The following is a 24,387-nucleotide window of genomic DNA, read 5'->3' on the forward strand; positions in this document are numbered from 1 at the left end:
AAAATCTTGTGAAATGAAAAGCTTTTTAAAAGCATTTTTAAGAAACAAATCCATCCAACTTTGTTTAGAACTATTTTCGTTTATAAACAGTGCTTGATCTGTGCATATTTCTCTCCTGAATCGGCTTTTTCAGTTGAGAATACGATATTATAGATGGAGGACTTTTTTCTATTTTAGCCTGAAGCAATGGTTTGAAGTTAAAAAAGCCAGCTATTCACTTTAATTGATAGACTGAAGTCATGTGGATTATTGTGATGTTTTTATCAGCTGTTTGGACTCTCATTCTGACGGCACCCATTCACTGCAGAGGATCCATTGGTGATCAGGTTTTGTAATGCAAATTTTCTCCAAATATTTTCCAAGGAAGAAACAAACTCAGCTACATCTTGGAAGGTCTGAGGGTGAGTGCATTTTTAGCAAATTTTCGTTTTTGTCTACTAAGTAATATTTGTTAACTTTTGTACATTTTGGCACATGATGTCTAATGTAAAATCTGCATCCTGAAGACAAATCTGTTGAGAATCTGGTCTTCAAGGGCCCTTTGGTGCTTTGCAGCTTGTGACGCAGTACAAAGATAAGCGTGGAGGAATTGCAGAGGGAGGTGAGTATAGTTGGGGTTGGGAGCTTTTAGGAGCATCGCTCCATGCTCAAAACATAAAAGTGATGAGAATACAGCAAACCAGATGAATGTCAGATCTTTCCTTTGCTGTGGAATCACTCACATACACGTTCACACTGCATTTAAATATCAAAGGTGGCAACGTGCTGGGAAACCCTCGTCATACCTGTGAAACCGTCTGTTTTGGGAGAGATCTGACGAAAGAATGGCATTAACCCCATTTTGGTCTCATATGTGATTATGACAAACAGCTGCAGTGCCGTTCCTTATAGTCATTATTACAAAGTAGGTCTTAATTAATGTGTCTGACCTACCTGTTGTGCACCTGGGATAACCTGAGAAAGGTTTGGCCGGTGAAAGATTGTATGTGTGGTTACTTGTTCTCTTTAGATGCTCCATCATCTTGACTCTCCATACCTCTATTGGGAGGCCACAGTCATACCTCATGTGTGATGAGTAATGTTTGTTTGGAGAGTGTGCTGATAGATGGAGACAGCTTATAGGTGCATTTCATGGAAGCGTCTCACACCAGCTTCCAGCATTATACTATCTCATCATCTCCCCCTTGTGGTGCATCGTGATACTGCATTAACAATCACTTTTTTTCTTTTTTGAAATACTCAGTTTTTCAGTTGTAGAGAAGGAAATCTATAATATTGGGAGAAAACTATCCATTTTAGCATTATCATTCATCTCAAAGGCAGCAGCTTTTTTGGCGAAGGACTATGTATAGCATGGATTGTATGTAACAAGGATTTTTTTTTTTACAATAAATAAAAAGAAAATAAGAATAGAAAAAGAATAGAGAACACTAGTGTTAGAGGGAGATTTTTCTTTAAAAAAAGAAAGAAAACAAGTAGTTAGAATTGAAATAGAATAAAGTGTTAGAGGGTCAAGTTTACACACACACACACACACACACTCACACACACACACACACACACACACACACACACACAGGTTTGTTTTTGTGAAAAGTGGGGACATCCCATAGGCGTAATGGTTTTTATACTGTACAAACTGTATGTGCTATTGTCCTACACCAACCCTACCCCTAAACCTACCCCTTACAGGAAACTGCATGGTTGGTTTGGTTCACAGCTTATAACTCTTTATTGAATCATTTTTTGACATCCCTTTGAAGAAAATGAATGGAAAAAAATACTTCCACAACCAAGGCTGCTGAAAAATTAGGTGGCACTGCTGTGCTCTATTATCAATAGACCTTAGTCAGGGTAGCATCATATTTCATTTCTGACAGGAATAAAAGTGAGGCTGTGAGGGACAGAAGTACAAACACCATACCGATTTGTACAGTGTGTGCCATTGTAAAGACTCTAAGTTTCTCACAGCCTTATTTTCATCCGTTAAATTCAATATGGTGTTAAACCTAACTAGGGTCTATAGAGTGAATATATCCCTTGGTTAAAGGGATAGTTCACCCAAAAGGTTTATTTCCGTACAATGGAAGTCAAGTCAAGTCAAGTCACCTTTATTTATATAGCGCTTTTAACAATACAGATTGTGACAAAGCAACTGAACAGCATTAATTAGGAAAATAGTGTCAATAATGCAAAATGACAATAGTAAACACTCATTTTTCAGTTAAAGACAGTTCATCATTGAATTCAGTGATGTCAACATCCAGCTCAGTTTAAATAATATCTTTGCAATCATGTCAACGATATCGCTGGAAATGAAGTGTCCCCAACTAAGCAAGCCAGAGGCGACAGCGGCAAGGAACCAAAACTCCATCGGTGACAGAATGGAGAAAAAACCTTGGGAGAAACCAGGCTCAGTCGGGGGGCCAGTTCTCCTCTGACCAGATGTAAAATTGGGGTAATATGATCATATTTTCTTGACCTGGTAAGGACTCTAGCCGCTGCATTTTGGACTATCTGTAGCTTGTTTATTGAAGATGCAGGACAACCACCTAGCAGTGCATTACAATAGTCCAGTCTAGAGGTCATGAATGCATGAACTAGCTTTTCTGCATCAGAAACAGGTATCATGTTTCGTAACTTGGCAATGTTTCTAAGATGGAAGAATGCCATTTTTGTAACATGGGAAATATGATTTTCAAAAGACAAGTTGCTATCTAATATAACACCCAGATTTTTGACTGTAGAGGAAGTAACCGTGCATCCGTCTAGTTGCAAATTGTAATCCACGAGATTCGGCGTACTGTCTTTTGGTCCAATAAGTAATATCTCTGTCTTATCCGAATTTAATTGGAGAAAATTATTGGTCATCCATTCTTTTACATTTTTAACACACTCCGTTAGCTTAGATAATTTAGAAGTTTCATCTGGTCTTGTTGAGATATATAGTTGAGTATCATCGGCATAACAGGGGAAACTAATCTCGTATTTCCTAATAATATTACCAAGTGGCAACATGTATATCGAAAATAGCAGAGGACCTAGGACAGATCCTTGTGGCATTCCATATTTTACTGGTGATAATTGAGATGACTCCCCATTTAAATGAACAATGTGGTAGCGATCGGACAGGTGGCGACTGTCAGCTGTTTGGTTACATGCATTCTTTAAAATGTGTTATTTTATGCTCAGCAGAAGAAAGAAACTCGTACAGCTTTGGAACAACTTGAGGTGAGTAAATGACAGAATTTAAGTTTTTGGGTGAACTATCACTTTAAGACTTAGCTAATTCTCCTTTAGACAAAAAATGTCTGAAACTGTACCAGTGCTTGGACATTTGTGACCTTTATCCTTGATTGCTTTGCTTGCACTTTTTGCGTGCAATGTGTTACATTGTCATAATCAAAAATCTCTCTTTGATTACTTGATCACATGGAGTGATGCTTCACTTACAGATACTTACCGTAACTGAACCTTGCTCAAACCAACACATCACTCAGATGAATACTAACATCTCACATACACAGCACTATCTTCCTCCACCTCGTCCTCAGCCCCATCTGTCCCTACCCTGAATCTGTGCCCCTGACGCCCTTATCTGTGCCAGCGGGGTGAGAGCCAGGCATGCCATCCATCCTCCCTGCCATGTGGGTTATAAACCTCCGGCAAATGCTGCCAGGACTGTCTCCTGAGGGAAGCATTTGAATGGCCACTGTACAGGAAGTGTAATTTACAGTGCTGCTCTGATTCATTTGACTTAATTTTAATATTCAGAGTAGCAAAATGTATTTTACAGAGATGGATTATTTAATCTCAAAAATAGGTGAACTGTGCTATGGCTTTGATTAGGAGGTCTGGCGCACTTCTTAGAGCTTGTTAGAATTGCAGATTTTTACTTTCTGTTTAATTTTTTACCATAAGGTTTCATACAGTGATGTTTGTATTCAGCCGGCAGTTGTTTGAAATAATCCTCATTCATTAATGCCTCTCTGAGGCTAAGTTTCTTTAAAATTTACTAATATTGCGTCATCCAAATATTTATTTACTTAGTTTACTAAGTCTACTTTTTAGACAGGATAGAGGAGATGCTACTGGTTTTAGACTGCATGGAATCCAGGATTCAGGAGGCTCTGTTTTGGAAATAAGACATTATTTGAAATCTTATTAACATTATTCTTACAAAAACATTCTGTGGACTGTGGATATACCATGGTACAGTGAGGATGCCAGATGGTAATAGAATGATATATAGCCTACTGAACGATAACTTTTCAATTTTGATATGTACGGTACATGACTCTTCAGTATTCAGTCATTTTGATCATTATTATTTATTTATTTTTCATGGAACCAAAAAATTCATTGAATTTCCAAATGGCTCTTTTTCATTTTACAAAAATGACAGTCAATTAGGATGGATTCTGTCAAAAGTTTAAAAGCACAAACAAACAAATAAATAAAATCACAGAAATATCCCAAACGAGCCATATAGGTAAATGATGACAGAGTTTCCATTTTTGGGCGGACTATTACTTTAAACAACTGTTACTCTCCAGTGTTGTTATTGTTAACTAACAGAAATAATTTTTAAAAAACTTGAAAATGAAGCTGAAATAAAATGAAATACAAATATATTAGATGGAAAACTTACACTTAAACATGCAAACAAAAATTATAAATATTGAAAACAAACAATTGAAATAAAGTTTAAGTACTACAATTAAGTAATGCTAATTTAAAATATTAAAAAATAATAATGAAAATTACAAAAGCAAAAAAAACACATTTACTAAAACATGACCTAAAATTAAAATAAAAGCCAAACGCTAATTAATTAATATTAATAAATACTATAATTTTTATTATAGTTTATATTATACATTATCTAAACAGTAATACTAAAATAACACTGTTATTCTCATGTCTATGCACACTCAGATTTCCTTTTACGCTGTTGCTTCAAACTGCTACCACTAGATAGAGCCAGGTGTCTGTAGACTACAACGCTAATGGACATCAGCACTTCACACGCACTACAAAGAGTAACAGGTGTCTCACAGTTTTCTGAGCCATAACCAAATATGCTTTCACCTTCACAACAGAGAAAATGCATTTTAGCTCTTTGATATTTTTGTGACCAGTTAAAAAGGAAACCATCTATAGATTGTTGCAAAATAAGCAGGGATGCTAGTTAGAGTGAGCTTGTACTACGTCACATCAAAAAAGAATGACAAGATATTAAACATTCATATTTTTCTCTTGAATAATTCAACATGCTTAGTGTGATGTGATATCCTGGTCATACTGCGTAAACATTTACTTAGCTTGGATTTGCCATTCTTATCTTACTGTATATCTGGTATTTTGTAAAGTCACAGTGCAATCAGCCTTTTTAAATAAGTATATGTTTAGGAATGATGTAGAGTGATCACGTACAATAATTAATATCCTCTTTCATGTTGTTGTTCATAGTCCTCCTGTTGCCCTATGTAATTATGAATTTCTGAATCACTGCATAGGAAACAAGATTGTGTGGCATCAACCTAAATCAAACAAACACGCATTTATATATTTTCGCTGATTTTTCTGCTGTCCTCCAACTGACGATCAGTTGTTGTACACTAAAATAAAACTGAGATTATTTTCTGAATATGCGATTTATATAAGCTTGAGTTATGGTTTCAGCCCAGTCGTTTGAGATGAGGAGAAGACGAGGCTGTTGCTAGGTAACAGGGCACAGAAAACACTAGCCAAATCGCTTGAATTAGGGCTCGGTTGAAATACTGCACTGATCCCATAGATGGGCTTTATTTAGTCTATGTGAGTTGTGATCAAGTGCTCTCGTCTGGGCTTTGTGTTGCCGGTGCTTTTGTGGTGACATTTCTAAGGTGATTATTTCAAATGCAACCCAGGCTCATTGTGCATGAAACGGGATGTGAGAAAGTGTGTCACGTCACTAGACTGGCCAGGACAGGGTATGTTTTTTCCTGCTGAAACTGTATTTCTCCAATTTAAGTGACATTTTGGAAGATGTTTAATGTTACAGATACCTTATACATTTTAGTTTATGACGTCTGAAAGAAACAAGAGGGCTTTAAAGAGCTAATTTGTGACGTTTATTGTTGATAAAAAAGACGAACGATAATTAAGTCAGTAAAACACATGCACTGTTGCAATAAACATGATAAGATGCTTCTGGTTTAGAGGCACTCCAGTTGTGTTTCATATTTTGCAGCCTCTCATGTCAAATCCCATTTGAGCTGAACAATTAAAAACAGGAGACAATCTGTCCTTGACGACAAATATAATGGATTAACTATCCATTTGTTTATGGTCCGTTTGTACCATAAAGGAAATTAAATCTCTGCCCTATTTTCTGGCATTTTCACCTTTATTATGATAGGACAGATCAGAGCGAAGTGGGAGAGAGATGGGGACTGGGATCGGTCCTCAAGTCGGGATTCGAACTTGTGACGCCTGTAGTGCAACGGTGATGTATTTTGGTTTGCTGCCCAAAAAGCTATCGCCGCCAACAGCTCTGCCCTTTTTAAAGGATTAGTTCACTTCCAGAATAAAAATGTCCTTATAATTTACTCAACCCTGTGTCATCCAAAATGTCTTTCTCTCTTCTTGAGGAAAACATTCCAGGATTTTTCTCCTTATAGTGGAATTCAATGGGAGCCAATGGGTTGAACGTCCGAATTGCAGTTTCAATGCAGCTTCAAAGTGCTCTACACAATCCCAGCCGAGGAATAAAGGTCTTATCTGGCGAAAAATGTAAAATTAGATACTTTTTAACCACAAATGCTCATCTTGCACTAGCTCGACTTCTAGAATATAAATTATCAGGACATTTTTATTCTGGAAGTGAACTAATGAAAATACAGAGGAGTTTGTTTCTTCATCGGAACAGATTTGGAGAAATTTAGTGTTACTTCACTTATAGATCCTCTGCGGCAAATGGGTGCCGTCAGAAAGAGAGTCCAAACAGCTGATAAAAACATCATAATACACAAGTAATCCACACGACTCCAGTCCATCAATTAACATCTTGTAAAAAATCTGTGTGTTTGTAAGAAACAAATTCATCAGTAAGATGTTTTTTAACTTCAAACCATTCCTAAGGCTAAAATAGAGTTCCTCTATCCATAATACTGCTTTCTCCAGTAAAAAATAAAAGTAATCTTGTCTGAATCAGGAGAGAAATATGCACATATCAACACTGTTTACAAGCGGAAACCGTCCAGAACTATTCTAAACAAGTATGTCAGTTGATCTTGATCCTTCCTAAATCATTAGTTTCTATTCACTTTTGAGGGAGAGAGAGGAGACACGTCTTTTCATTCATCTTTCGGTGCTGTTTTGCGATAATAACCTCAATCTGGAATGATCTACTGGGTCAATGGACTATTGCAGTTTCCATCATCATTTTTATTAGCCGCATCCTCTGCGTGAGATCTCTCACTTTGCAGTTGACTATTATTAGCAGGTCCTTTCGGGGCCCTTAAACTGTTCTGCTCATTAATTTTAAGCAGATTAAGTGACAGACGTTTTAAAGATATTTTAGTCCTGCGGCTGGTTTATGTAGTGAACGGTTCAAACATGCTTTCACTCCCTTTTGTAATCGCTCGTTGATTGACAAAACTTGAATATTGACGCTATATCCTAACCTATTGTTTAAGAAAAACAAAGCAACCTATTCGAATCGTATTTGCATGTCTATAGAGGTTATTTGTCTCGCTTTCAGATGAATTTGCGCACTGTGTCGTTTGGAGAGGCAGCACGCGCTCAGACACACTCGCGCTGTGCATGGTGAGGGGTGGCCAGGCGCGAGAGCCAACCTAAAACAAACCACATCCGCGCCTCACAGCACACACAGTGAAGATGGAGCTTGTTGAACACTGTCGTTGACGCGTGGAAAGATTCAAAAAGATACCCCAAAAAATACCCCGTTTAAATTAAGTAAGTGAGATGGAAGAGTGACGAAGGAGGTCAAAACAGACCCGGAGGGATTTAAAAACGATGACTTTTTAGTTTGACCACGGTGTAATTTAGCCAACTACTGAAAGTGGGAGCTAATTTCTACTGTTCCTCAGAAAAGAGTTTGCTCTCCTCCTGTTCAAAAGAACATCTTCATGGGATGTACGACTGGATATTCGGATTATAAACGGTTTTGTTCCCCATTTTGCTTTCAGGTAATGTTACTTTTGGTGTTTTGGCGTTTGTAGGGATGTATGTTGGAGTAAGCTAGGTGTTGCGCGTGCTTGGGGGGTTTAACGGTCGTTTAATAACTCGTCGTTTGTCATAGCAGGGAAACTCTTGCAGTTTGGATGCTTGCTTGCAGTTCACTGTGTGGAAGTAAACGTACTTTTTTTGCACCTGGCTTAGATTTCTCTGTTTTTGCTCCACACAGAATGGCTCGCTTCGGAGACGATGTTCCTGGTCTGCTGGGAGCCGGGGATGGGGGTTCGGAGCGCAGTCGGAACCGGGATGCACCGGCGGTATCCACAGGTGGAGTTTCACCAGCCTTCAAACAGACCAAAGCGCAACGAGCCCGAACCATGGCTCTGTACAACCCCATTCCGGTCCGACAGAACTGCTTCACCGTCAACAGATCGCTCTTCATCTTTGGAGAGGACAACATCGTTAGGAAGTATGCTAAGAAGATCATAGAATGGCCATATCCTTTTGTCTAAACGGTAAAACACGCCCTGCCCCCTAAAACACACGCCTAGATGTGCTGCCAACACGTCTTTTCAAAAGCGCACGCAACTCCTGTCTTCATTTCTGCTGATCTGAAACTTATTGGTTAAATTTGCTACAGTCTCCTCAAAATCTCGACTTTAATTGGAGTTCACTTGCTTACCTATGGTTCATATAAAGAAACTTTAGGGTCATAGTACTTTAAGACAAAAAAAAACAAAAAAAACCCTGTAATAAAAAAATGACTATTAGTTAAAAAAAACAAATCGTACAACAGGTGTATTCAAGTCTTTTTTTGTATTTTGTATTTATAAAAAATGACATCTATAAGTTAGTAAGAAATGCATATTCAAAATGGAATTCATACTAACAATGACTTTATAAATACAATTTAATATTTTGTGGGGCATAAAGTAAAAAATATATAACTCTCTCTCTCTCTATATATATATATATATATATGAATATTGCATAAAAATAGGCTAAAAAGAAAAATGAATGAAGCCTGTTTTTTTTTTTTATATATTAATAATTCAACGACGCTGTCTGCCAGTCAACTTTGTTTGTATACTCACATGCCTTCAACACCACTAGACTAGTTTTTAGTTATTACATTGATTTTTTTTAAGACAATTATATAAATGTTTTTTTTTTCAATATTACATTGCTAAGAATCTGAAGCATGTTTTAAATAAATTTTTTCAAAGATTTATTTTTTAATAATCTCTTTCTCAGTGACCCACTAACAGTGATTTGCATGTGCAAGATCTTCTGACAGGTTTGTGCGTGAGATTGTACTCATTGAGCTGGTAATGACACCAAAGTAAAAAATTATGTATTCTGTTGTATTGAAAATTTCAAAACACTTCTTGTTTTACACTACATAATTCATTGAACTGAATTCAGGACCATGGACAGAGACCATGGACATGAATGTTCCACTATGTTTTCAAACTCAGAAAAAAGCAATAGCTTACATCAGGAGCAGGGCTTTATAATTCAGGGTTAAGAATAGTATGTTTTAGCATTCCAAATTACAGTCTGTGCATAAGTGTCTTCTATTGATGATGAGGTTTATGTTTTGTTATGAGCTCTCTTTGTAATTGATGCGCTGTCAAGATGGTTCCTGATGATGAAGAGACATATAAACAATCGTTGATGATTTTGTCAGAAGAGGGAGAAGAGATCTACAACATAATCCTCACAGGAGGTGTTTGGACGCATTTCATTGATTACAGACTTCAAAGTGCAACGGTGTGATTAAAAAAAGCCTTCTCTATGATGCAAATGAGATGAGTCAGTGACAGGAGATGATAGGCCAATCGACCATAGTTGTCACATGTGCGCACTGCTGGAACAATTGTTGGGTTTTCATTTGCCCTTTTTTAATGCCACAGCAGACTATCCAGACATGACTGTGTGGCTGAGCATTTACTTAAGTTAGGCAGAGATCAGTGACTAACTGTAAAGGATCAGTAAAAGCCTTGCTGTAATCCAGTTATTACAGAGTTTGCTGGTTTAAAGCAATAGTGTTTGAGATTTAAAGTCATTTTAGGGAAAAGTAAGAGTGTTGTTTGAAAGCCATTGTCAGGTGGAACACAGTATGTACTTATGTAGATATTACAAGGTTTCTATGGGACTTAAAAAGTCTTAATTAGCCCTTCAACAAATTAAGGCCTTAAAAAGGTCAGAGCAAAAAGTCATGATATTGCTAAAATGTAATAATGTTGTCTTGTTTCCCAATACAAATATCCTAAACATCCTTAAATCAAGATACATTTACTTGACATGCAAAATGAAAATAATATGTTTTTTTGAGAAATATATCAAAATTAAGTGAGCTTATGCTTAAAACATGAGCAAATATTTGTCAGTGGGGTATGGAACTTGTTCTTGGTTTAATCATAACTTAATTTTGATGAATTTCACAGAAAACAAGACTCATTATCTTATGTAATTTGCTTAAGGAAATGTATTTTAAAATTTGTAAACATTTGCACTGGAAGATTTAAGAATATTTTAACATTTTCATTAGAAAACAAGAAAAAATACTGAGGAAGAGTATCACTTTGTGCAGTGTGATCAGAAGGTACAGTAAAAGTTATACCCATATTCTAGTGAAAAAAGGGGCTGTAGCATTCATTCCCTTATGCAAAACCTTCAATACCCATAATGCACCTTTGCACTTTTTGGTGCCACCCATCTGTTGATCCAATTGCCTGTGGGTGGGAATACAAAAATGCAGAAGTTTGATCTCTAGTTTAAATAAGAGCTCTGGAGCTGTCAAAAGTTCTCTGGTTGACGTGTTTTGCATCATCAGGGAGACTATTGGTGACAAATAAATGGGGATATCTGAATGCATGTAACATGGAGAAAGAGTCATATTGTTCATTAACATATACTACCTTAGTAACTTAGTAACAATACAAAACTGGTTGAAAATTGGCAGACCTACACTTTTAACATCCAAAAATATATGTACTGTATGGTTATTTGTTTATTTATGTTTTAAAAAGTTCTCTTTGAGTGACATTTAATGTCAAATTTTAAAAGAGAAAAGCAGCTATTTGCTCACACATCTAAAAACAAACATCTAAATGCCAAATCCGTATGCATGCTAAAAAGAGAAACTTCTCACTATGCAGGCGAGGGCTGTAAAGTGTGAACCAATCTGAACCTCACACAGAAGTGTAATTTCCAAAGAAGAGAGACTTTCAATAATGTGTCAGTGTATGTGTTCCCTTGTTTTCAGCTGACTCCAATCCTTGCCTTGTGTTGAATGTCATTCCTGTTGTTTTGAATGCCATGAAGGAGGGATGACATTCGAGCGGGTACATGCTGTGATCATGTGACAAAAGGTTTGGTTGTTTATTGATGCCTGTTGTAAGACAGTAACATGCTTAATGTTAAAAGCTGTTCAGCAATCTAATGATGAAAGAAGGAGAGTGATTGAGGCTGGTGATATCATGGAAATGTGCTTGTCTGCGCTGATTGATACGTCTTTGTGCGTTTCCTCTTTCATTTGTGACAGCGTGACTCAGAATGTGTGTGTGCGCCTGCATGGTAAATTCAATTATAGCATCTATCTAGTCTCGGCTCTCTCATGTACCTAATGGCTCACTTGCGACATAATGCAAGTGTCAGTGTCAGCGATCACTTTAGGTAGATTTTAAGCATATGGTCACACATCTCTCGCTCTTGGACCGAGAGCTTCAGGGGACTAAAGAGACGGAGGCTCTGCTAATGGTACTGTAATGACTTGGCATTGCCCCAAAATAAATGCAAGAGTCTGTTCCTCAGAGAAAGGAGCAAACTACATCCCTATGGGAGTGATTCTCAAGTGTATTACAAGAAAAGATCAAGAGCGTAATTAAATATATGTTGTAGATTCATTATGTTTTGGATTAGGAGTCATTCATTTCCAATGGTAATAAGTTGGCAGTTTTTTATGACATTAGAGCTGTTCACACTCGTGTGAGGAATTGCTTATAAGAGTTTTGTTTCAAAACCCAGCAAACTGCCTATGGAGGGAACACTTTAATGCATCGCAAGTGCGGCACTGAGAACAAGAGTGTTCTAAAAGGTAGGTGTCTTAATTATGCTACCTCTTAAGGTACCTCGTTTTGATCAAGGTTTCTAAGGTTACCATCACATATATCCTTCAGGTACAAGGCAATCCCATAATGCATTGTTGGAAACTGTGAAATTCAAGGGTGAAAGAAATATTGATTAGAAATATTAGAAACATTAGAAACATTAGAAACGTTGTTATTGCCCAACTCTATTGAGATCAATTGTAAGTCAAGTGTTTGTGCAGCATGAAGAGATGTTGGCTACTGTATATAGGTGTTCCAAATCACTCACTTAAAGGTGGGGTAAGCGATTTTTCAAAAACGCTTTAGAAAACTGATTCTGGCCGAGTAGCATAACAAACTTGTAGCCAATCAGCAGTAAGGGGCGTGTCTACTCATGATGTGGAGGAGAGAGCGTTCAATGCACAGGACGGACATTAGCCGAGCCGAGCGACAGAAAGATAGAGATGGTGGATAAAAAAACAAAAGATGAAAATGTCTGTGGAACAAAAGAAGTCTTAAGGCAATAAGGCAAGAAGTAGGACCCGTGTAAATATCAGATCAACTTTCCAGCACTGGAGAGAACTCAAGGAGCGGAAGGCCTGCGATCGGACGCCGAGGTTGCTTTGTTTCTTCTCGATAGGTGAGTAACATCGTGTCTGCACTGCAACAGCTAAAGTCTGTCTAGTACACTGGATGCGACAAAGCGACCATTGAAAATCATTTGAAATTTGTGTCAATACGTCATGAATAGAACGCAGCAGCAGTTTTCTGTCGGGGATTTGCCGTGTCGTGCCGCGCCACATCCAGTGTAGACCATAGATATGTACAGGTGCATCGCAATAAATTAGAATGTCGTGGAAAAGTTCATTTATTTCAGTAATTCAACTCAAATTGTGAAACTCGTGTATTTTTAATAAATTAATTCAAAATAAATTCAAAATAAATTCAATGCACACAGACTGAAGTTGTCAGCATCCTACCTCCTGTAGTTTGTCTCCGTGTCCCTAGAGGTCCCTGTTTTTTTCCTCTGCCTTAGTTCTTCCTTGTGTGGCCTTGTTAGCGTTATCCAAGTCACCTGCGCCTTGTTTTCCCCAGTGTATTTAAGTGGTGTATTTTTCCCCTGGTTCCTCACTCGGTTTTTGAGTCTTCGCCCTGTGTCTCCTGCCTGGTCTCGCTAAAGCCTCTCTAGCTACCCCAAGTAAGGTTTCCTGAGTTTCTTTCTTTAGTTAGAATTGTTCTCTGGTTTTGTTTTCTCCCCTCGTGGAGTTTTGTTTTCTCTTGTGGTTTTTCCATTATTTTTGCTGTAGTTAATACCTCAGTCCGAGAAGACCTTTCGTTGTATTTTTCTTGCAAAGTCTGTTTTTTTTTTTTGTTTGGGCCCACCTTTACCACTCCTGTGGAGTAGTGGTAGATCTCTCGAACTCGGGTCTCTGGCGTGGTAGTTAGAGAGATCTACCACTACTCCACAGGAGTGGTAATGGTGGGCCCAAACGAAACACTTGAGGCAGTTTCTCAGGAAGTGAAGATTTATTAAAAAAACTTGTTTTGGTGATTTCAAATGTCAACATTGGCTACCAGAAATCGCTTACCCCACCTTTAAGAAGTTTCATGATGTTTAGGATGCTGCTTTAGAAGCTCACTAGGTTTTGGAAAATCTCTTCTGGCATATTTGTATGCTTTATATGAATGTGTGACTGAGCACTGTGCATGATTTTTTTTTTTCTCAAATACATGTATTGCAACACGTATTTTGAAATACAATGTAATGAACATGAATGTGTGAATAGGTTCATATGTCTAACCCACATACTGTATGCATTTCTGTTGCAAGCATCCTAAATGGATGGTTCTTGTTGTAGCATGTTGCACTGTATGACAGCTGTGGCAGACCAGGAAAAGTATTACCTCCTGCCATGTCTCATAATTATAATGCAGCTGAACAATGTAGGGAACAGCTGTTGAAAAGAAGACTTTTCTAGGTGCATTTCGCTGTCAAACAAAGACATTGTGACCTTCCCAAGGGCAAAATAGCTCCCATGCTAATCTGTCAAGTTCTTTTTGAGTGTTTTTCTAGATGCTGATTACATCAGTCAAGATGTCATCAGGATGCTAGTGTTTATGTTGTTATGGTTTCCACAAGGTTACATTGAAGCTATTACTTGGTGTTTGCTCCTCTGAGAGAGAAAAAAAACATTATTTTTGACAAAAGAGTCAAACACACTTTAAAAAAGTCCATCTTGCTCCAATTTAGATGCATGCATGTCTCCTACACAGTGTTCATTTGTATGGGAGGAACAGTCAGCTTTTGCATGTGATAGTATTGGATGCTGCCCAATTTTGCTAATCTTATTTCATTTTAGTAATGAACTTTCCTTTTTTAGATTTACTAATGTGATACATCATGGGATTTTATCAGAGCAGTAAGTTTTAATTGTAGACTCTTTAAATATATCTGAAATCATTGGCTTTTCAAAAGGATTATTAAAGCTTAAGCTTGTCAACATGGATTTGTGTTATATCATTAGTAAATTTATAATAGATTTTTAATTAATTAATTTATTTAGCAACCAGTGTGTCTTAACCAGGTGCGACACGGCACGTTTCCATCAACAAGTGATTTGTCTGTTCACACCGAAAGCAAAGATACATGAAAGAAGGTGACGTTAACAACCAATCAGAAGATATTTAATGTTTTATACACTGTTATATTTAGCAACCAGTGTGTCTTAACCAGGTGCGACACGGCACGTTTCCATCAAGTGATTTGTCTGTTCACACCGAAAGCAAAGATACATGAAAGAAGGTGACGTTAACAACCAATCAGAAGATATTTAATGTTTTATACACTGTTATGAGGAGATTTTGGACCAATGAAATCAAATTGAGTGGTGTGGCACATCAGGAATAAAAACAAATAACAAAATGTTCTGTTGCCATATGGACTGAAAAATAGATTTTTAATTAGAATTTTTACATTTAATAAATTAAATATAATTTTTTAAATTACATTTTGAATTGTATTTGTCTTTTGTAAATTAAATCATAATAGATAGCAAATTTATGAAAAAAGACACACCTCTCCTCATATGTACACACATAGCCTGTGGCATAACCAAAGGTCACACCGGTTTGCAAAACAGCATGTTCACGAGCCCTGAGTGGTGCAGCATCGACAACCTGTGTGTGAGAGCGGTAATTTAGGAAGGCTTTGTTTGAAGTGCCGCTCTACGTGTGATTTGAGCTCAAGCTGATGGAGTGCTGGGAGGAGGGACAGAGATGTGTCTGGAGAGAAATGCAGTCATTTGGTTAATTGGAAAACTTACAGATGGAGTCATTAAGGACGAACATGTTTGTTAGGGTGTGGGTGTGTAGGCAGTGAATGTCGCAGAGGGGTGGAAGCATGTGTTGTTGCTTCTGTTAGTGATGCACATGGGAAGGAGATCATCAGGTGATGTCATTATTTGGCATCTCGATTCCTGAAGTGGGCTGGTTTGGCCACGAGGTCAGGTGGACAGGTCGGTTGTGGTGGGTCGATGGCATCTGCGGGAAGGACAGGGGCTTAAAGAAGCGAGTGGGGTGCTTTGCTGCTCGGCCGGTGGGGAAGCCGCAGCTGTTCGCCCCTCTGATCCCCACTGTTTGGCTGAGGGAGGAAGTACCCCACCGTGCCCATACTTACTCAATAATTGATCCTGTCAATCCTAGGCCCTAGGCCTCCCTCCAGTGAACAGGAGAGAGAGAAACAGAGGATGCAGTGGGAGGTGTTAAGGATCTCTTCATTTGCCTTAATCAGGTTTGGAAAATCACCTGATGAATGAGAGTTCTAAATTGAAATCAAATGAATCCTGTTTGCTTTCCTAAATCATGTTCCTGGTCTTATCGTGCCTGGTCTTAATATTCTAAAGAAAGAAAATTTGCATTTTGCTTATTATTATTAAAGAAAGAAAGTTTGTGAAATGTTTATTGAGCACCATATCAGCATATTAGAATGATTAACGAAGGATCATGTGACACTGAAGCTCAGAGTGCCAATGAGAGTTCACTGTGGGCTTCTCAGAATGATGATGCAGAAATAGAAACTATTTTTCCACGCATTTATTCTTTGTATATCTCCTAATCACTTTCTCTCTCTCTCATGCTCCAAGCTTTCATTGGATTGAAATGCAATTCATTCTTTTTGCTCATTGAAAAGCACTTTGAACTGTATCACATTCCACTGCCACTACTTGCACTGCTATTTTGAAATATATTCCAGCAAAATGTAGAAATAGACTGAGAAAGCTTGGAAAAGAGAGAATTTGCTGATAAAGTCGCTGAAGGTAATGGCGATACCTGTGATCCTGTGGCTGGACTATTCAATATTGCCAAATTTCCTGAACTTATTTAGAGCTTATTTGAAGAAATATTGAGTATCGTGTTTTGTGGTGGGTACATTGAAAGGATGTTTGTGTAGTCAGTATTGATTGTACGAATGCATTCAGCAGCATGTAGAGAACACTGATGGCTCAGAGACCATATTAACTCTGAGTACTGACTTATGGCAGACAGGAGAGAGCCTGTTGCCACGGATACCATTCTCTCTCTCTCTCTGTCTCTCTATTGGTCTTTCTCAGATTGCAATGGCTGTAGTCTCTCTTTCTCTCTATGTTCCTCTCACACTCTTTTGCTTCTAATAAAAGCTAAAATAATGTATCCATGTATTAAGTTACCAGCAACATGTTTTTTTAAAGAAATACTGTGAGAAATGGCAATTATAGCAAAAAATGGGAATTATAGCCAAAAACATATCAAAACAGCAAATTGTAGCAAAGGGATGTCAGATTTGTTTTAGATAAAGAGCCGTACTGTAGGGGAAAAAAGTCACTTTTTGCATTAAAAAATTTATTCAATGTATTAAACCCATGCAGAGCATGTGCACAAGATACTTTCATTTTGAAGATTATACAGCCTTTTTAGAACACTATTACTTTTGAAATTATTCTCTTTGTATTTATAACATTCTTTTATTTAACTAAACATGTACTGTCTATTTTACCAAAACATATGTTGATTTTACTGTTTATGCCAATGCCAACATGTTGCTATTATGCTACTAGAACAAGAACTAAGCAAAGTCTGGGCTTAATTTAATTAACACAAACTAGGGAAAGAAAGGCACAGAAGAGAGAGAGACTTCTCCAGAGGTCTGTTCTCTAGCTGCCTGTTCTATTTGTACTGAACTCCCTCTATCTTCTCTGTGTTAAGCAGATTTGGGCTCTTTTATTTACTGTTTGTCGTCCCCACACACACTGGCAGAAATTGGCAGGTGCCTACATAGCAAAATCGTCTCAGGTTACGCATGTAACCATGGTTCCCTGAGAACAGGGAACGAGACGCTGCGTCCTCTAGAGGGTGCTAGGGGAACGCCTTCAGCGTGACCGGTGTCTGAAGCATGAAATGAAAAAACGACAATGAACTTGACATTGGCAGGCGGCAGCCTATGACGTAAACAATAAAGCGAATGCGGGTATAAAAGAGCACCTGCGGAAAACGTCATCCACTTCTTTGTCTGAAGGAGACGCAGGCAGGAATGCCGAAGCATGGCAATGAGACGCAGCGTCTTGTTCCCTGTTCTCAGGGAACCATGGTTACATGCATAACCTGAGACGTTCCCTTTCGAAAGGGAACTCAACGCTGCATCCTCTAGAGGGCACTAGGGGAACGGTCTACCCACGCCGCCATGCTGAGGGATGAGTGCCCAAAACTGGATTCCTCAAGGAACACCATCCCTGCCCCATGCCCCAGCCAAATCGCTTTTGCCAGGACCCAATCTCTACACCTCTACAGGCAGGCACAAAGCTCGCCAGCGTCGTAGACTAGCTTACCTACCAAAGTACGGAACTCTAAGAGTGGAGGTCTCAGCATAACGACACTCTAGAATGAGAGGAGTCCTGGCTACACTCAACGTCAGTTGCAGTTAGTGAGGCTCAAGAGCCTACACATTAATACTTCCCAAGCGGAGCTATGCAAAGTGGAGGCTTCAGCAGAATGACTCTCTTAAACGAGAGGAAACCTAGCTACACTCAACGCCAGAGGCAGTTAGTGAGGCTCAAAAAGGGAGAGCCTATGAACCCATATTTCTGCCTAAGCGGTGCTCTGGAGAGCGGAGGCTTCATCAGGATGACTCTCTTAAACGAGAGGAAGCCTAACAACGCTCAACCCTCATAGAGAAGCTCCTAAGAGTGGAGATCTCAGCATGACAACCCTCTAAAACGAGAGGAGACCTGACTACACTCAGCGCTAGAGACAGTTAGCGAGGCTCACATAAGAACCTACAAAGTAATGGTACTGCCTAAGCGGAGCTCTGGAGAACAGAGGCTTCAGCAGAATGACTCTCTTAAACGAGAGGAAACCTAGCTACACTCAACGCCAGAGGCAGTTAGTGAGGCTCAAAAAGGGAGAGCCTACGAACCCATATTTCTGCCTAAGCGGTGCTCTGGAGAGTGGAGGCTTCAGCAGGAAGACACTCTTAAACGAGAGGAAGCCTAACGACACTCGATTCTGGTAGGGAAACTCTTAAGGGTGGAGGTCTCAGCATAACGACTGTCTAAAGTGAGAGGAGACCTAGCTACACTCAACGTCAGAGGCAGTTAGTGAGGCTAAAAAAACAGGGCCTACGAACCCATAATTCTGCCAAAGACGGAGCTCTAAAGAGCAAAGGCTTCAGCAGGATGACTCTCTTAAACGAGAGGAAGCCTAATGACCCTCGATCCTGGTAGGGGAGCTCTTAAGAGTGGAGGTCTCAGCATAACGACTCTCAAAACGAGAGGAGACCTGACTACACTCAGCGCTAGAGACAGTTAGCGAGGCTCACATAAGAACCTACAAAGTAATGGTACTGCCTAAGCGGAGCTCTGGAGAGCAGAGGCTTCAGCAGAATGACTCTCTTAAACGAGAGGAAACCTAGCTACACTCAACGCCAGAGGCAGATAGTGAGGCTCAAAAAGGGAGAGCCTACGAACCCATATTTCTGCCTAAGCGGTGCTCTGGAGAGTGGAGGCTTCAGCAGGATGACTCTCTTAAACGAGAGGAAGCCTAATGACACTCGATCCTGGTAGGGGAACTCTTAAGAGTGGAGGTCTCAGCATAACGACTGTCTAAAGTGAGAGGAGACCTGACTACACTCAGTGCCAGAGGCAGTTAGTGAGGCTCAGAAAGAAAGAGCCTACAACTCATATTACTGCCTAAGCGGAGCTCTGGGGAGCAGAGGCTTCAGCAAGATGACTCTCTTAAACGAGAGGAAGCCTAATGACACTCGATCCTGGTAGGGGAACTCTTAAGAGTGGAGGTCTCAGCATAACGACTCTCAAAACGAGAGGAGACCTGACCACACTCAACGCTAGACACTGTTAGTGAGGCTCACGATAGAGCCTACATGCTAATAGTACTGTCTAAGCGGAGCTCTAGGGAGCGGAGCACACTGCCTAACGTCTCAAAGCTGGAGTACTAAGCTAGGAGTACTGACCATGCTCCTAAGTGCCGAACAGAGCTCTAGGGAGCAAGCACTCAACATACCAACCCCAAGTGCAACCACCCACCCTTATGGATCAGCGTACTCAGTACGAAGACCTCAAGTGAGGGGAATACTCAAAGCTCGACCTAAGAGCGACTTATCAAGGAGGCCCACAAGAGCCTAACAACCTAAAACAGCCACAGAGCTCTGTTGAAAAAACACTAGGAACTGCGATCTCAGCATAGCGACCCTCAAAGGGAGGGGGAGGGAGCTACCAGGCTCATGAACAGCTGATCAGGGAGGCTCACAGAGAGCCTCAAAAACCCTGAAATAACTGCAAATAAAAATACTGGGGAGCAGAGTGCGCAGTATATTTACTCCTTTTCCATGCTCAACCTAAATATTCACGTCCTGGGCTGAGAGGATGAGGAGGCTCAAAGGAGGCTCAAACAAGAGCCTAACAACTCAAAAACTTGCCATTACACCAAGTCAGGAGCCTCCTTCACCAATAATGTAGATATCTCACATTATACACAGTTCCTATTCTGTAAAATAAAATGAACCCAAAAAGGAATTCTGAAAGAGAAAGCACTCCTCGTCAGATTCCTTCCATGCCCCGCCTACAATCCCCGTGATCGGTCTGATTAACTGCCTCAGCAGCCGCGAGACCCGAAACGTGGGTGAGAGGCGCTCAATTCTCAAAGAGAATCAGCCATAGAGGCATTCGCAACGCGATCACATCTCGCAGTGTGGCTAATCTCCGTCGAGAGCCAAACACACTCTGTTCAAACACTAAATTCTCTCAAGAATCAGGCAAGAACAGAACCGCCGCGACTGCATCGCATTAAGCTTGTTCAACTCCCTTGAGAGGCGAACGCGCTCGTGCAAACGCTGACAAAAAACTTGAGTACAGACCTCTGCTCTAGTAGTTCCGCGAATGCAAACAGTGAGCGCATCCTTACCCCCGTGAGTCAAACACATGTGCTTCCCGTACTTGAAGACAAAGAAGAGGATGACATTTTCCGCAGGTGCTCTTTTATACCCGCATTCGCTTTATTGTTTACGTCATAGGCTGCCGCATGCCAATGTCAAATTCATTGTCGTTTTTTCATTTCATGCTTCAGACACTGGTCACGCTGAAGGCGTTCCCCTATCGCCCTCTAGAGGACGCAGCGTTGAGTTCCCTTTCGAAAGGGAACCAACATTTTTCTGTACACATCCAAATCATTGGCTGACTGTGAGCTCACAACCACCAGGGGTCCTGAAAACATCTTGTGAACTGCTGCTCTCTTCGATTTGACAGAACAAGGTATTGGTCTTCATGCACTTGTTGGCTGTGTGTGTGTGAGGGAGAAAGAGTGCAGATCTTTTACACATGCACACTGAAACATGATCTAGGGGTCCCACCACCATGAAAAACCTGGAAATATTAGGAAGGTATTTTAATAGTTTGGAAGTTTCTTTAGTAAATATAGATTTTATTTTTAAAGACAATCCATAGTGGTTCAGTTTGTCAGATTTGTGAGTGAATCATTCTCTCAAGTCGTTTCTTTTCAATTCAAACAGGTTCACAAATCAAATAGGCTGTTTTATTAATGTACTATTAGGACTTGAGCAAGGAACTAGGATTTTAACAATTAAATTGTTTAGTTTTTTTATGGTCAAGTACAAGTAATGACAAATGAAAAGTTTTTATATACTCAAGGACAGTATGTGCTGTTTAACTTTTCAAAGTGAGCACAGTAACAGAGTGTGATCTTGTGTTAATATGCATTCCAATGACATCAGTTGCACAATCTGTCTTAAGTATGTACTCTTCCTTAACATTCCTCCTCAACTCCGTTTGAATATATGATCCTGGCCACCATTATCGCCAACTGCATCGTCCTGGCCTTGGAGCAGCACCTGCCTGGAGAGGATAAGACACCCATGTCAAAGAGACTTGTGAGAACACGCCTACACTCTCATATATATATATATATATAAACTACACATGAAGCATTGCTATCCTTATCTCCTCTTTCAGCTATTTTTCTGTTTTCATTTGAAAGTTATACATTTTTAATTTGTTTATCCAAATAATTTGTTATAAATGAATCAATTTGGCCTAGTTATCTACTTATAGATGCATTTCTAGCAATTTGTGTAATGAGAAAACCTACTATTCTGGATCATGGTCTAGAGACCACAGCTATTCTTTAAATGTAGCACAGCCCTTCTCTCTTGTGCACTCATATTCTTTCCTTCCTCATATTCTTTGTTCTTGACAACTTTATTCAGACTGTAGTTTCCCCCATTGAATCACTCACCACAAGCTAATTATTCCCATTCAAAGAGTGTTTCATTACTATTTTACTTCTGCAACATATTTCTGAGGAGTGCTTGTTTAAACAGAGACAAGTAGTGGCACTCTTCCCTCAGTAAGTAAAACCTCAATTAAAGCTTAATAATGATTAAATCTTAATAATGAATTTGTTGAATAGAACATTCAAAATCTGATGAGCACCCTACCTAGATTTTTTTCCCCCTTTTATAAAGGTAGCTTCTGTTGTCTTACACCCAATCCATTCTTTTTTTCAGGAAAAAACAGAGCCCTACTTTATAGGAATGTTTTGCTTTGAAGCTGGAATAAAAATCATCGCTTTGGGATTTGTATTCCACAAGGGCTCGTACCTGAGGACCGGCTGGAACGTCATGGACTTCATTGTTGTCCTAAGTGGGTGAGTAACAAGTGCTACTATCTTCTCAATGACGCTGGGTTTGCTGATTTTAAACCTTCACTGGTTATGAATTTCAGTGCATGGTTTTATTCCGCCTTTGCTTGCAGATCAGAGTTAGTCAGCTGAAGCTTTTGATAGTTTCTTTGTATTTTGCACTGTTGAAAAGGAGAGTATTTCCTTGCGGGCAACATTCTGCATTGGCAAGATGCTGCACAACACAAGGTTGTGGATTTGCTGAAATTTGCTGGACTTTTGCCTCATTTTACCTTATTAAACTCTGCTTTATTGAATCATCTGGGGAGAGTGTTAACTTTCAGACCAGACTGAGTGGAAAAATGAACAGCACCTTGAAAACACTCTATCGCCAAGAACAGATATTGCTTTAGTGCTGTCAAAACAAAAGTGTCAAGAAGTGCTCTCCTCAAGGGAAAGGCTGTTGCAGCTTTCATTTGCAGAGTAAACCACAATTTAGAAGCCTGGGTGATGGGCAGTGGCCATTTTGCTCAAAATGCTCAGTGCCGTAATGTTTTTCATCTGTTTTTCAGAGAGGGCAGCTATCTAAAAGAGAAAGAAGGAAGAGAAAGGCAGACACACATACACAGTGCAACGTAACAATACATATGAAATATTAATCGCTGTCATAGTGTTAAAGTACAAAGGGAGATGGGCTTCTTAGAGAATTTTACATGATTCTAGCTCGCTTTCATTATTAATGAGCCCTGGATATTTGTCTGGATTAAGAGAGAAAGAAAATGCGAGAAAGACTTTACCCTCTCAACCCCAATTTCTCATGGGCCTGTTAGATGTATACTGACACCTGACACGCACACACAGCAATAACAACACACACAAACACCCTTGTATATACACCTCTGTGCCTGTAAGTCAGGACAAAGTTGGTTATACACATCATAAAGGGAAGTAATCATCAGCAGCATGATATAATCATTTTAGAGACATCACAGTAGCAGCACTGAGGTCTCGTAATCATAAGGTTCAGACTGGTTGAAGTGTTGTGACGGTATTTGGCCTTAAAAGGTTGGGTTCGGGCGCCAGGGGTAAAAACCACCACAATTATTGAATTCAATTAATCATTAAAGATGAAATTATTAGAGCCACTATCAATTCTTTTATATGAAAATAGGACAAGCAACAACAAGAAAGGGTTTTTCAAAGTTTTCTGTTCAATATCAATTCCAATCATATTATCTCATAACACACACGAATCGCTCTCAACACAACTTCCAAATGCTTAATGCTCAAATTACGAATCGTAAGCATTAAAAGTTCAAAAGTAACATTAGCACATCAATGCAAAGAGGGCTACAACAGCAATACTCACAACCCATCCATTAGCGTGACCATGACCAGGAATAACCCGTACACCTGAAAAACAAGGCTAGAGAGAGAGAGCGAGATACGCAATCACACTTTCTTAAAGGGGTCATATGATGCTTTTTTAAAGATCATTATTTTGTGTATTTGGTGTAACAGAATATGTTGACATGCTTTAATGTTCAAAAAACACATTATTTTTCAAATACTGTACATTATTGTAGGTCCTCTATGCCCCGCCTCTCTCAAACGCTTCGTTTTCTACAAAGTCCTCTTTCTGACAAGCGCAGTCTGCTCTGATTGGCCAGCTGACCCAGTGCATTGTGATTGGCCGAACACCGCAAGCACTCGTCGGAAATGTAACGCCCCTTACCATAATTGCTTCAGCTTTCAAAATAAATGTAAAGACAGAGCCTGAAAGGGGAACAGAGTCGCGTGACAGACACAGTGATGAAGCTGGTATGTGTTTGCAGTACTCAAGCCACGGTTACGACAGCTGCCTCCACAGTGATGTGACCCCCCCCCTCTCTCTCTCTCTCTCTCTCACACACACACACACACACAC

At 39.5% G+C, this 24,387-nt stretch overlaps 1 protein-coding gene across 2 annotated transcripts in view; it reads left to right on the forward strand.

The window, feature by feature from the left end:
- LOC107599003 (voltage-dependent R-type calcium channel subunit alpha-1E-like) overlaps window positions 1-24,387 on the forward strand; it is a 146,413-nt gene that overhangs the window by 14,589 nt on the left and 107,437 nt on the right. The window contains exons 1-4 of one of the 2 annotated variants that reach the window (XM_016290490.1): window positions 7,800-8,195; window positions 8,414-8,680; window positions 21,606-21,711; window positions 22,348-22,487. In XM_016290490.1, coding sequence (XP_016145976.1) covers window positions 8,415-8,680; window positions 21,606-21,711; window positions 22,348-22,487 — 512 coding nt within the window. In that variant the 5' untranslated portion in view covers window positions 7,800-8,195; window position 8,414. Of the gene's footprint in view, window positions 1-7,799; window positions 8,196-8,413; window positions 8,681-21,605; window positions 21,712-22,347; window positions 22,488-24,387 lie in introns of those variants that run through there. The other variant, XM_016290489.1, reaches the window with a different exon arrangement.

Source organism: Sinocyclocheilus grahami, unplaced genomic scaffold (assembly GCF_001515645.1).
Source record: "Sinocyclocheilus grahami isolate Dianchi unplaced genomic scaffold, SAMN03320097.WGS_v1.1 scaffold259.1, whole genome shotgun sequence".
Classification (NCBI taxonomy): domain Eukaryota; kingdom Metazoa; phylum Chordata; class Actinopteri; order Cypriniformes; family Cyprinidae; genus Sinocyclocheilus; species Sinocyclocheilus grahami.